Source organism: Acytostelium subglobosum, assembly GCF_000787575.1.
Source record: "Acytostelium subglobosum LB1 DNA, scaffold: scaffold26, whole genome shotgun sequence".
Lineage (NCBI taxonomy): Eukaryota > Evosea > Eumycetozoa > Acytosteliales > Acytosteliaceae > Acytostelium > Acytostelium subglobosum.
Window position 1 is genome coordinate 331,567 of NW_012236507.1, and position 13,294 is coordinate 344,860.

The 13,294-nt window shown below is 41.9% G+C and overlaps 7 protein-coding genes across 7 annotated transcripts; 3 read left to right on the forward strand and 4 right to left on the reverse strand.

Moving 5' to 3' along the window:
* Positions 1–169: 169 nt before the first annotated feature.
* On the forward strand, positions 170–1,511 carry SAMD00019534_102930 (hypothetical protein; the record flags this gene model as incomplete). The annotated part of the gene is made up of 2 exons (XM_012894544.1): positions 170–1,360; positions 1,428–1,511. The coding sequence occupies 2 exons, from the start codon at positions 170–172 to the stop codon at positions 1,509–1,511; spliced, it is 1,275 nt and encodes a 424-aa protein (XP_012749998.1).
* Positions 1,512–2,513: 1,002 nt separating this feature from the next.
* Positions 2,514–5,567, reverse strand: SAMD00019534_102940 (hypothetical protein; the record flags this gene model as incomplete). Its single annotated transcript, XM_012894545.1, has 4 exons — positions 2,514–3,231; positions 3,305–4,548; positions 4,611–5,334; positions 5,458–5,567. The coding sequence occupies 4 exons, from the start codon at positions 5,565–5,567 to the stop codon at positions 2,514–2,516; spliced, it is 2,796 nt and encodes a 931-aa protein (XP_012749999.1).
* Positions 5,568–6,608: 1,041 nt separating this feature from the next.
* Positions 6,609–7,460, reverse strand: SAMD00019534_102950 (hypothetical protein; the record flags this gene model as incomplete). Its single annotated transcript, XM_012894546.1, has 4 exons — positions 6,609–6,696; positions 6,769–7,226; positions 7,312–7,363; positions 7,453–7,460. 4 exons carry the CDS (start codon positions 7,458–7,460, stop codon positions 6,609–6,611), a joined length of 606 nt encoding a protein of 201 aa, XP_012750000.1.
* Positions 7,461–7,973: 513 nt separating this feature from the next.
* SAMD00019534_102960 (hypothetical protein) lies at positions 7,974–8,919 on the reverse strand (the record flags this gene model as incomplete). The annotated part of the gene is made up of 2 exons (XM_012894547.1): positions 7,974–8,459; positions 8,545–8,919. 2 exons carry the CDS (start codon positions 8,917–8,919, stop codon positions 7,974–7,976), a joined length of 861 nt encoding a protein of 286 aa, XP_012750001.1.
* A 760-nt stretch (positions 8,920–9,679) lies between these two features.
* On the forward strand, positions 9,680–10,408 carry SAMD00019534_102970 (hypothetical protein; the record flags this gene model as incomplete). Its single annotated transcript, XM_012894548.1, has 4 exons — positions 9,680–9,836; positions 9,916–10,033; positions 10,109–10,293; positions 10,392–10,408. 4 exons carry the CDS (start codon positions 9,680–9,682, stop codon positions 10,406–10,408), a joined length of 477 nt encoding a protein of 158 aa, XP_012750002.1.
* Positions 10,409–10,513: 105 nt separating this feature from the next.
* Positions 10,514–10,945, forward strand: SAMD00019534_102980 (hypothetical protein; the record flags this gene model as incomplete). The annotated part of the gene is made up of 2 exons (XM_012894549.1): positions 10,514–10,548; positions 10,621–10,945. 2 exons carry the CDS (start codon positions 10,514–10,516, stop codon positions 10,943–10,945), a joined length of 360 nt encoding a protein of 119 aa, XP_012750003.1.
* Positions 10,946–11,654: 709 nt separating this feature from the next.
* SAMD00019534_102990 (hypothetical protein) lies at positions 11,655–12,671 on the reverse strand (the record flags this gene model as incomplete). The annotated part of the gene is made up of 1 exon (XM_012894550.1): positions 11,655–12,671. The coding sequence occupies one exon, from the start codon at positions 12,669–12,671 to the stop codon at positions 11,655–11,657; it is 1,017 nt and encodes a 338-aa protein (XP_012750004.1).
* Between the last annotated feature and the right edge of the window lie 623 nt (positions 12,672–13,294).

Sequence of the window (13,294 nt, forward strand, 5' to 3'; positions counted from 1 at the left end):
AACAACAACAACAACTTGTTATTATGTGTAGTGAAGATGTGTGGTGTGTTGTGGTGTCCTCTCATCATCTTGTTTGTTTGATGTTGTTGTTGTGATGTGATAGCCATTCATTCATTCATTCAATCATTCATTCACCATTCAATCCAGTAATAATATAGAGAAGAGAAGGATGGAAGATCCAAATAATAATAATAAGAATGTTGGACAACAGACTTTGATTGATATTGATGATGACCTAAATGGCAATAACAACAACAATAATAATAATAATAATAATGAAGGACAATCAATACAACAACAACAACAACACCAACAACAACAAGAACAATATACACTATCATCAGTAGATACATCTCCAGAGACAAAGAGGAAAAAGAAAAAGAAGGACAAGGATAGGGCAACTGAGATATTACATAAAGATGCTGATCATCACAATGAACATGAACATGAACATGAACATGATATAGAGGAGGAAGAAGATGAGGAGGAGGATGATCATCATGATGATGATCATGAGGAAGATGATGATGATGAAGAGGAGGATGAAGGTGATGATGAGGATGAAGAGGAGAAACGTGCACATAAGCAAGCAAAGAAGGAGGAGAAGAAGAAACTAAAGAAACAGAAAAAGGCAAAGAAGAAGGAGAAGAAGGAGATGAAGAGGAGGATGAAGGAGCAACAACATGGCATGCATGAGGAAGGAAGGGAGGAGAAGGAAGAGCCAACCTCAACGACTACAACAACTACAACTACCACGACCACTGGAGCTCCTGGACAAGGCGGGTTCGAGACATTCATTCCAAAGCCGCCAACAATGATAAAGCTCCCCAAAAAAAAGAAGGAAAAGAAGAAGGACCGAACTGAGCTGACCAGGCGATCAAGTAGTAGCAATGTGTTGGACGAATTGATGTCACAGGTGCCAGTAACCTCGGTGTCTGGTGGCGGTGTCGGCAACATCAACAGTATACCTGAGGAGTTCCTATCGTTTGACAAGATTCCACCTCGTTACAGCAACTATCCTGCATCGTACCAACAACAACAGCAGCATGCCATCGATATGAAGTTGGGCAAGGGCAAGATCCCCGTGTGGAGAAAGGTCCTGAGCGATGACTCCAAACTATTCTCCAACGAGAGGACCTGGATGAGCTGGGTTGGACTGACATTCTCTTTGGGTGCCATTGGAACATCGATCATCACATTCTTTGGAACCGAGAACATTGCATTGTTCACAGGTGTATCCCTATGGGTAATTGCCCTCGGATTCCTAATCTACTCATATGTAATGTTTAGAAGGAGACGACATGCAATCCTTACCAAGACCAAGGGTCCTTACTATGATCCATACGGTCCTGTTGCAATGGTATGTAGTGGCATAATAATATATATTAATGACAATCAAACAACTAATCAATTAATCAATTTAATAGGTTGTTACTGTAATGTTCTCAGTGTCACTATTCCTTATATTCTTCATATGGAAGAGGCCGTCGGCAATTGTAAAGAGAGGTTAATACAGTGATCTAGAAGATTTATCAATCTGAATATATTCATTCTGCTAGGGTCTTGACCTCCGATTCAGGTTGAATTTTCTCCACCCAAGGTGGAGGCAGATCATTCCTTCCAACTAATTTAGTTTCAAGATATTGGAAATTGATCTTGTCCATTTCTTCCTCAAGGATCGTCTTTATTTCCAAGACGATGCTCTCATTCAACTTTTGTGATTTACTAACTGTTTTGAATAGATCACCCTTCACCTTAATGAGATTGGTACAAGGTTGAACAGCTCCTGGTAGTTTCTTGAATGTAGGGTCCATGTAATTGAGTAGGAAGTCTATAGATTATTTTATCCTGTTTTGACTTTACTTTGGAACTGATCATTGAACTCTTAAATATATCCCATTTTAATAGTCCATCCAAGAGTTCTTCAATTGCAAAACTGTTGTTATACATTTGGTATTGTAGAATTTTAAAACAACCATAATGTACAAGGTTGATATCTGGTGATCTATGCCGGGCACCATTTCTTCTAGCGCTACCATGAGGAATCAAATTCTTTCTGATCTTTGAGCAATTGAGACCAAGAGAACACTTTAAATTTGTTAATTTAAAAAGATTAAATTAATTAATATAATTATATATAATCTAATTAATATCACAGTAAATATTAATTAATTAATCACTGTATACTTACATGATTATTTGGAAGCTTTGTGTAATAGTTTGATAGATAATAAGACAAATTCCTCATTGTGTGTCGGTGAAATGCATGTGACTTACAAAGCCAGAATAGGTCAAGCTTTATTCCAATGTAATAATAATAATAATAATACAAAGAAGATGAACTGATGATAGTTTTGGTTGGTTGAATGGTTAATTGACAGAGTCAATAGCCTGGGATGGTACATATATAAATAAATATATATAGAGAGAGGGAGAGATTATATACAAGGTAATGGATATGTATGGGAAGTGTGATAGATGCCAAGCCAAGGTTGACAACATGTTGCCAAACTCTACTGGTAGGCAGACTCTTCGGCGGCCAGCTTGAAGTCACCCTCTTGGATGTCAAACAGCTTCTGGTACTTATATATGGCCTCGGTCAACACTTCAAACAGTTGCTTGCCCTCGCCCTCGCGACAAATGACCTTGCGCTTGTGTGGCTCGGACTTGTACTTCATCCACACAATATCCTGGTTCTCAAAGTCCAGGGCTACCTCGTCGATGCCGGCAAAGGAGTTCTCGCTCTTGATGCTCTTCTGATCGAGATTGAGCAGCGAGTCGATCGTCAGCTTGAACGTGCGCTCCTGGTGCTTGCCGGCCTTGTTCACCTTGATCACCTTGTACTCAGTGGGCAGTGGTATGTTCTGGTAGGTCTGGGTTGAGCCCAGTGGTGGGTACTTGGACAGGCCCTCCTTGAAGCCGGCGCCCAGGATGTCTTGTACGATGTGGTCCCTCTCCAGCTCGTCGTTGCACACGTAACGACGCACGCCATCCGAGACGCTCTTGGTTAGGCCGGTGACGGCGTTGGACAGGAAGCCAATCCTGGACTTGCTGCCTGTTGTCGTGGTAAGGTCGTGGCCCTCTGGAGAATCGCCCTTGAACTTCATCGATATCTCGACTGATCCCAACACTGACGCGATCTCATCAATCTCATCAATTCTCTTCTCATTCTGTATCCTCTTGGTCTTTGGATCGATGTTCAACAGTGAGTTGCTCGTGAACTTGATCAAACTATGTCATTGATTGAATGAATGATTGATTGTTAGATTGATTGATTTGAATGGAATGGTTCCAGGATACATACCGCTCTTGCTTCTTTCCCTTGGAGTTGACCTTGACTACACGATAACTCTTGGTGATGTAGTCCTTGCTTGTCTCGGGCAAGGCGATGTTCTCAGTGTCGATGTAGGTGGTGAGCTGCTTCCAGTTGTAGATCTCGTGTATCTTCCTCTTGAGCTTCCTGCTGGTGAATGTACGCATGAAGTAGATGACGGCGCGAGTGTACGCAGAGGGGTGGACAATGAAGAGATTCTCAATGTTCTTCCTGTACTTGCGTGAGAAGACCTCGGCCAGCTTGGGCAGATGCGTGAAGATGGCACGCTTCATGTCGGATGAGACATGCGACCAGGACATGTCGACCACCAGTGTGTAGGCCGATGTGTTAACGCAGCTATCCATCACCTTGAAGATGTGCGCAATCAGCGGGTTGATGTTGTCAAAGACCTCGGGCTTGATGCGGTTGAAGATGAGGTAGAACACGGGGCGATCGTGCTTGTCGTTGGGGCCCTGGAAGAGGAAGCGTGCGCGCTCCAACATCAGGGTGAAGTCGTCGATGCCTGGATTGAGACTGCCCTGCTGCTGCTGTTGCTGCTGGAGCAGGTCCTCCTTTTTCTTCTTCTCGACTTTGGTCTTGGGCGACGAGCCCAGCTGCTTGAGAATGTCCAGGATCTTGGGACAGGAACGGTTGCTGGCGAGTTTGATCGCCAGCTTGTCCTTGTACATGTCCAAGATGCGATGCAGGTCGAACAAGTCGTGTATCTCGAGACTGCGGATGTAGCTGTCCCATGGTGATGGGACGAATGGTATTTGTGACTGCAACTGTGAAGTGGCAGGTGGGTGATGTTGAGGCGGGGAATAGCTGCCCGGTGTGCGTGGCGAGCTGCCTGTGCTGCCACTGCCCGTGCTGCCTGTGGCTTGTTTGTGAATGACACCGTTGCCCCATGTGGATGACATGGGTGCGGGTACCGAGGGATGAGTGGACTGTGATGGAGTGAATGTGGATGGCGTTGTGACCGTCCACTTTGATGCTGGTGACTTGGTCTCCATGCGTGGTGATCTGATTGCGCTGCCGCCAGGCTTACACACCAGGAAGCCTTGCTGTGTTGGCGGAACGCCCTCCAAATCACACCATTTCTGCGTGTTGTTCAGAGGGTCCTTGCAGATCATCTGGAAGTACTTTGACATCTTCTGTTTGTTATCCATTATGAAGTTATTCATACATGACATGCACTCCTCCTTTCCTCCAAACAGTACTCCATTCGATGTGTTCTGTGTTAGGTGAGTGAGTGAGTGAGTATGAGTTGGCGCGGTTGGCGAGTGGCGTGACTTACCTGAAGAATCTTGGCCAGGAGGATGAGGTTGCGCTTGGCACGTCGCGAGGGGACAATGTCAGGGGCAATGAGTTTGGAGTACTCGGGCGTGACGATGGCTGGTGTGAAGAAGCGGAGCATGATGAAGCCTCCGACAAGTGGTGCCAAAGACTCTGGCGCATACTTTAACGCAGACTCTGATGTATAATCAGCAATGGCACGGATCTCACGTGGCATCTCCTCAACAATCGTTGGATCTGTTATCCTATCAATGAACAACTGTGCCGTCTCCTTCAATGCCTTTAGATTCTGTTGAATCATTGTAGCAGGGTTGGCGTTGCTGTTGTTGGTGGTGGTTGCTGCGCTGCCTGGCTTGCCGCTCACCGCAGGCGGTGAGTCATTGACATCATCATCGTCCTTGTTGTAAGCTTTGAGTTTGTGTGGGTCGATCTCCATGCGCAGGTCCTTGTCCAGGACGACCTTGGTGACGAGGTCGGAGAGTACGTAGCGGAGGTAGCTTGCGCCGACCAGACGCACGTAGGCGCCCTCAATCTTGTTGACTATATTATTGCCACGCATGATTGAGCCCTCGCCTTCGGAATTCGCCTGCTTATTGAACTCATTGAATATCAAGTACTTGATCAACGGCAATGTCTTATTAGCCGCCGTGTATATATTGACCACTGTCTTTGCGAAGGAATCGACTTCTGACGAGTCCAACAAGTTTGCCAATCCACTTGTGAACCTGTTGTGTTTGTGTGTTTCCGTGTTTCCGTGTGAGTTTCCGCGCGAGTGTTAGTTCGGAGATTGGGCGTGTGGCGTGGTGTTTCGCGTCAGTTGACGAGCGGTAACAATGAAGGATACATACGTGTTGTCCTTGACACATAAGTCCACCAACTCTCCATATATTGCTGTTGAGTTATTCCAAGCATTCTTTCGCCAAACTAACAAATCTGATGATTTCACCAATGGTTCCATCTCCTTCTATGTATATATATATTATATCTTATATTATCTGTATCTGTATTTGTATTCCGTATCTGTATATCTACACCAACACACTCTAGACTAAACTACACTCTTAATCATTGATTATAAATAACAGAGTATCTGTATCTGTATCTGTATCTGTGTCTGTGTCTGTGTCTGTGTCTATATCAATGTTGATATTAATATTAGCAACACACACAAAGATGAGATGAGATGAGTAGATGGAATGGTACAGGTATGAATGGATGGATGAATGAATGACCCAGATGAGCCCAGCCGACCAATCCAAGGATAGTTCTGGTGGGGCACAGGGCCGTAAAAATTGATAATAGTTTGGTTTTGATCGATTGCTGTTGATGAACTGAGATGGTGAGTTGTGGTCGACCATACCATCAACTCCCTTAGAATAAAACTATGAGACTGATCTGCTGAGCCACCTCTTTCCCAGCATCATGTCCTCTTTATTGTGTTCAATCGTCAGCAAACGAACCGATCCACAAAAATCAATGGTTTTTTTGTATCCCCACATGTTTAATTTCATTGAAGCACGATCATCATTGACGAGTTTGGATTCAGTGTGTGTTGGTGACGAATACTCCAACGACATTTGATTCGTTCCATTCCGATTCCAAACGAAAGGGAACCTGTCTAAATAACTTAACAGAGTCGGTTAGCACTAACTAGTTCAATTCCAATGTGTTGGGATCATTGTCGGATGATAGATAGGAAACACAATGTCATGCAAAGTTGTGGCATTCAATTGTCCCATCATTGGCAAAGCCGAGAGAGCATGCTGTGCATTGTCAATGATATGTAATGAATGATTTGGCTTAGTTGTTGGCTTTGTTTGGAGACTGGGGAGGAGGGGAGAGAGAGTGGAGCGCGCTTGCTTTATATATATCTACATTTATCATCATGATGAGTTAACTGGGTTTACTAACAGTTGCTGGATTGAATAGTTGCAGCTGCCAGTTTGGTTGATTGATTGATTGATTGATTGAGTGAGTGAGTGAGACGACAGACACCTAATTAGTTGCCACATGGACACTTCTTCTGTTGAGCTGGAGACGAAGGATCTTCCAGCAGCTTCTTGTTGTGAACCTGGTTGTGCTTCATACTATTGGATTGATTGACAAGGTGTAAGAATGAGATGAAGCAAGGTAGTCGTGAACGGAGAATATATACATACACAACTTCAATATCTTGTACGATTGAATCAAACACAGCACTGACACCAACATTGTCTTTGGCACTGGTCTCTAGGAACTTGATGCTCAACTCGTCGGCAAGAGCCTTGCCTTGCTCAAAGGTCACCTTGCGCTGTGTGACCAGGTCAGACTTGTTGCCCACCAGTATCATAATCATTCCACCGTTTGAGTATTGGTTGATCTCCTCTATCCACGATCTGCAACGCTCAAATGACTTGGGGTCGGTCGTGTCGTACACGACAATGACACCATGTGAGCCACGATAGAAGGTCTGAGTGATCGACTTGAATCGCTCCTGTCCGGCCGTGTCCCAAAGTTGCAGCTTCACAATCTGTCCTGTCTCCTTGTTTCTAATTGTCTTTACGTTAAAGTCAACGCCCAACGTTGGTGCAAAGTGTGGAGTGAACGTGTTGTCTGTGAATCTAACAAGTATAGAACTCTGTATACATATGAGTTAGTTAGTATGTCATCGTCTTGGCATGTACTTGATGTCATTCGTTCAATCATCGCTCATTCATTCATACCTTTCCAACAGCAGTCTCGCCAACCAGAATGATCTTATATAATATCTCCTCGCTTTATTTGATTGAATTATTGATTGTTTGGTTAGTAATCTTGTCATCATCATCAGCAGCTCATTCATTCGATCAATCAATCAAACATACTCTGACATTGTATAAATAAACTTGAAGTTTGTGTGAAATGGGTGTTATTACAAGTAGTGTAATAAGTGTATGGTTATATTATAACAAGTAAATATATATAAATATAAATAGGTTAGTAATACAATAATATAGTATATTATTATTATGTGTATTTGTTTGAATGAATAGAGTTGACTTGGTGTCCGTTGTCGAGTTGTGATGATGTGTTTGTTGTTTGTGTTGTTTGAGTGAAAGGGGGAATATTAGTTTTTTTTCAAACACTCTTCCAAAGTATGAGAATAGTTGACGAGGTGCAAGGTATGTGAGTGATGATGCCTGGTTTGATCGTTTGAATCGTGGAATGGAACCAAGTGTGGGCCAGCCATCAATTAATCAATCAAATCACCAGTGATGATGGATGCCATACCTGGTACACTTAGCCGAATCGTCTTTTTGGAATTTCATCTGTATCCATTCAGCCTGGTAAACATGGAAAATTGAATGAATGAATGATTGATCTCAATTATTACAACGACATCATTTTATTCAAGTTGTTTGATGATAAGGTCATTACTGTTATCTGTGTCATGACCATGTATTGATAGTGAACTCATTGGTAGTGGAATGTGTGATGGATCCTTCTTGATATCTCGTGCCAAACGTCTCATCTTGATGTTATCAACCCGATCTAATCTCTTCTTCTCTTTGTCCTTCTCATGCTGCACGGTCGATGCCTTGATAATGAATAGCCACACCTCGACCGCAACACCAAAGATACCACAGCCTAGACCGATGGCCAGTCCGACCACATAGCTTCCGAACCATTTGCCTCCGGCAAAGATACCACATGCCAACAACGTGAAGAATGTCGCCAAGATGTTCAACACAATTGATGCTTGCGACGAGATTGAAGCCAGCTCCATCTCATCCTCCTTCTCCTGCGTGATATTCTTTGTCATCTTCTTATAATGTTGTTCCTCATACATATTCTGAAGGTAGAGTCTTCGTGCCACCTTCTCTGGGTCGATCTGAGTATGTTTGATTGATTGAGGTTGATTAAGTTAGTGAATGCATGATTGATTGAGTGAGTGTCAAGCCAATGAGTACACATACCACCTCCTTTGGCTTTGGTTCAATGTATATAGTAGCACCTCGCAGTATATCTTGTAAGTAGCATGGTGGTTCATAGGTCTTGTTGTTGTTATCTTCGCTCGTTGTTGTTTGATTTCTAATTGATGCATCTGCGGCCGTTGTTGTTGTTGTTGTTGTGTTGACCACAGACTCATCCTGCTGTTGTTGCTGATAGAGATACTTTAGATGTGTAGACAATGACTTTACCAATGAATATGGTATTGATTTGACAGAGGATGTCGAATACTTGTTTATAAAGTCTTGCATCTCGCGATCCAAGTTGAGTCTATGTACATTGTTGGCCACCCTATCCAACGAGCTCTTTAATACTGGTGTCAATACAAATTGAATATCCATCCTACTATTCATATTTGATATGATCAATTGAATGTGTAATATATATGTATGTGTGATTGATTGAACGAATGAATGAATGAATGAATGAATGAATGAAGTGTCGTTGTCACATGTGATGTTTTGACTTTGTAAAGCCCCAAACGTCAATTTACCAGCCCAGGTGCACCGGGTGAAAGTTTTGTTTGTCCAACCCCAGGGTCACGTGAGATCTTCTTCAAGATCATGGTCCAACTTGTCATCTGACACATTGAAAGAATTCTACAACTTGTCCAACCAGGACTGGTACCATTCAACCAACAATTAATTCTCTCTTTTCATTGTTATAAATATATCAAATACCAATCAATCAAGGCCCAATATTAAAATAAGGTTAAGTGGAGAAAGAATATAAAAAGTTATCAATCATGATGAAGATGATCTTTGAACGAATATGACGTAATGTTATAAAGTTAAGATGGTGATCGTTTGTTTCAGATAAAGCACTGGCTAAAAAATATCTAAAGTTTGATTGGAAGTTAATCAAAAAATATCTGTGTTTCTCAAGTTACCGAGTGTAGATTATAATAGGTAGGATTCCGACCGACTCTTGATCACTTCTGTCTTAGCATTCTGATACACTTCTCTATTATCAACAACTACTATTACTACAACTATTACAAATACAACTACATCAATGACATTATAAATTTAGGTACTCAATCATTTAATCAATTACTCAATCAATCACTCAATCAACTGCGTAGAAAGTATTTATTATCACATGATCTCTGTATTCCAACTGATAGAGATAGTAGCGATCGTACTCTATTCATTCCTACTCATCGTTTGTCTGATATCATTCTGGAAGTCATTCCAACGCAATGAATTTGCACTCATCTCTAGGATATTCCACTTGTTCATCTTCTTATTCGTATTGTGTAAGTTGCTAGCTTGATCACAACATGGTCATCATCATACTCTGTCTCCTAACATGCATGCATCATATGGATACAACAGGCAGGATATTATGGTACACATTGAGGGTAGCTGAGGGTGAGACACCATGGACTTTCATCCTCAACAACTTTGGATTCCTCTTTGACATGACAGGTCTATCAGTTATTTTGTTCTTCTGGTAAGGACTCCTGGACACTCCACTCCACTCCAACATTGCCAGGACTAACAATCAATCAAACATCACATCACTCAGGATTGAACAATACTATCAAACTTATGTGGCATCGACAGAGTTCTTCCCAACAATGAAGATGACATTCGTAGCAATCAATCTGGCGATGTATGGTATCGAGATCATATTAGTTTCACTATTCTTCACAGTCAATCACTCTAGGAAAGAGGGAAGTACAGTATATTTATTGAACACATTATACCAAGGTATGTATTACCGCATTCACATTGTCTGATCACGTGACAGAACGTTTCCCATACAAATCCAGTCACGTGATCAGACTTACCCATACAAATCTGATCAGCTGACACTAACCATTGATCCAAATGCTCCTAACGATCATAGTGTTACTATCATTCCTACTTGGATCACTATTCGTCATTACAGTCGTTAGAATTTACGTCAAATACACATCAGTCGACAAGGATGTGTGTCGCCAACAACTATATCAACTTCGCAAAGTATGTTTCATCGATTGACCTTGTCCTGGCAAGGCACGCCATGACATCATCAATCAATCCATACTAATTCAGCTCTAATCATCCACAGATGTTCTTGTTATCACTATCATTCTGCTTCTGTTTCCTGATACGAACAGTGATATTCTTGTACAATCCAATCACTCACAAGTTTATGAACGAGGAAGTGTTCCTCACGATTGGCTACTTCATACCAGACATCATTCCAACATTGCTTCAAATGTATATATGGCACAGCAGGATGAAGAGTGAAGAAGATGGCAAGCAGTACATCAACACATTGTACGAGAATGAGTTGGACGACTCTGATGTGATGCCCAAAGCTGCCTTCCTGCCAAACGAGTCATCTCCACTGGTCATCCAGTATGAGTACTACTAGTAATATTATATATTAATAACAACTATTATCGCAATCACTCTGGCCCTGGCGGATGATGTCAGAGCTAGTAGACCAAACATATATATGTCCCAAAAAGAGATATCATTATTATTATTACTGTATACATCGTATTGATTATGTTTATTTAAATCCATTATCATCATCTTCCTTCTTCTTATCCTATTATTATATATATATGTTATATCTAATCAGTGGAAGTGATTGGATTAGTTAGAAAGGTACATTACATTGACAAAGTTGGGAGTGATCGGAAGGTGAGTGGAAGATGTGATGATGTGATGGTGATGTGATGTCCGATTGAAAGATGGATGATGCTGAAATGAGTGAAACCGAAGTCTCTCCAACATCATCATATTACTCTTTCATTCATTCTGATGTAGCACCCATCCAACGATCCCTGGTCACTTTATCAAACCAAGGAACTTTAAGGAGTGCAATTGAGAGGATAGAAGATGGAGAATGAATGTGATTGATTGATGTGATGAAGTACATACCTGTAATGTTAGTAATAATAATAAGTTGTTGGGTTCTTTGTTACAATGACATAGAGTGTGAATGATCGCCTTTGGAATGAATGCGCGAGACCAAGCCTTGCCAATTTCCAGCCAGCCTTTGGACATTCGCGCGAATGAAAAAAAGAAGTAAATAACTGAAATGAATGAGTAACGTTTTCGCGAACAGCCATTGTCTAGAGAGCTGGAAGATTGGCGAGGTTGGAGAGGAAGGTGGAGCCAGGTGGGAGCAGTGAGTCGCGTTTGGGATAGAGATCCTTGTAGGCATTTCTAATGGTGACTTCAGAGACACCGGTGATGTCAGAGATGGTCTTTTGAGTGCGCTTGTCATTCTCTGAGAGTTGGCTGACCATGTAGATGCTGGCGGCAGCGACAGAGATTGGGTTCTTTCCAGCGACGATGCCCAACTCAGTGGCAGTGCGAGACACGTGTTCAGCGGCCTGCTTAATCTCCTTGGGCAACTGCAAGTTGACACAGAAACGAGTCATAAAGTCCTCTGTTGAGATGGCTTGCAGGTTGACCTTGGTTGACAGCGACTCCTTCATGAGCTTGTAGCAACGATTGAGATCCTTCTTGGAGACATTGTTGGACAGTGCGCATATCTCCTTGAATGTTCTCGTGATGCCCTTGAGACGACAGGCAATGTAGAGACTGGCCGCCAGGAATCCGTCGGCAGAACGTCCCTTTAGAGACTTCTTGTCTTCCATCTGTTTGTACAGCTCGTTGGCCGTGTCCATCACCATCTGTGGCAGACCCATGTGGTCACCCATTCTCGAGATCTCCTTGAAGCCGTTCAGTAGTGTCCTGTCGCCCGATGCCAACGCACCCCTGTTCTGCATACGCGACAGTGCACCAGAGTCCTTTGAGTTGCCCTTGCCAATGACAGTGGACAGGCCTGAGTCGCTTAGCAGTGGGTTGGTGGGACCTCCCACACGGTTGGGGTCAGAGCCAGTCGACTCTGAGTTGGAGAATGTACGCCACTCGCTGTGCTCATCGACAATACGATCGCCAATAACCACACCACATTCTCTACAGATTAGATCGCCTCTTGCATAGTCCTCTACAATATCAGGGTCAGGGTTCTTGCACACGGGGCAAGTAACATTATTAAATAACTCCTTTGTTGTTGGTGTTGGGCCCTTTGGTGCTGGTAAACTAAATGACTGTGACTTATTCTTATCGCTTTGAGACATTATATATGTATGTGTATGTATGAATGAATGAATGAGTTGAGAGTTTGAGTAAGTGATAGAGTGAGTGAATGAGAGTGAGTGAAGGAAGTGTGATTGATATGAGAGACAAGTGATTGATGTAATATTATGATGTGATGTTCAAGTTATATACATATATTTGTATTCAATGTATACATATATTAGTGTGAATAATTGAAGTGTTGTTGTGTGTGCACTTTCGAAATTTTATTTGTATGAATGAAATAATCAATATTTATGGTTCTTCGAAGTTGATTAAGTTCGAACTTACAGTATTTAATTTAACAAAGTAAATACATCCAGGATATTGTTCTATACTATGTGACCATTTTACTATTATTGTGGATTCATCAATCCACATACAATGTAAAATAGTTACATTATAATTCATAATAAATGATACTGTCGATAAATGTGGGATTGTAATCATAAGGTCCTTAACCATATTGATATAATTTTCCTTCTCTTGTTTAGATATCTTCAAACCTATACTTGAATAAAATTCAATATTGTTGACAATGATTTTGGACAATGATGAAAGTTCGAAGGTCGAATCAACTGAAGGAATTGAATTAATGCAAAGTTGTTTCAATTGTATTAAACCA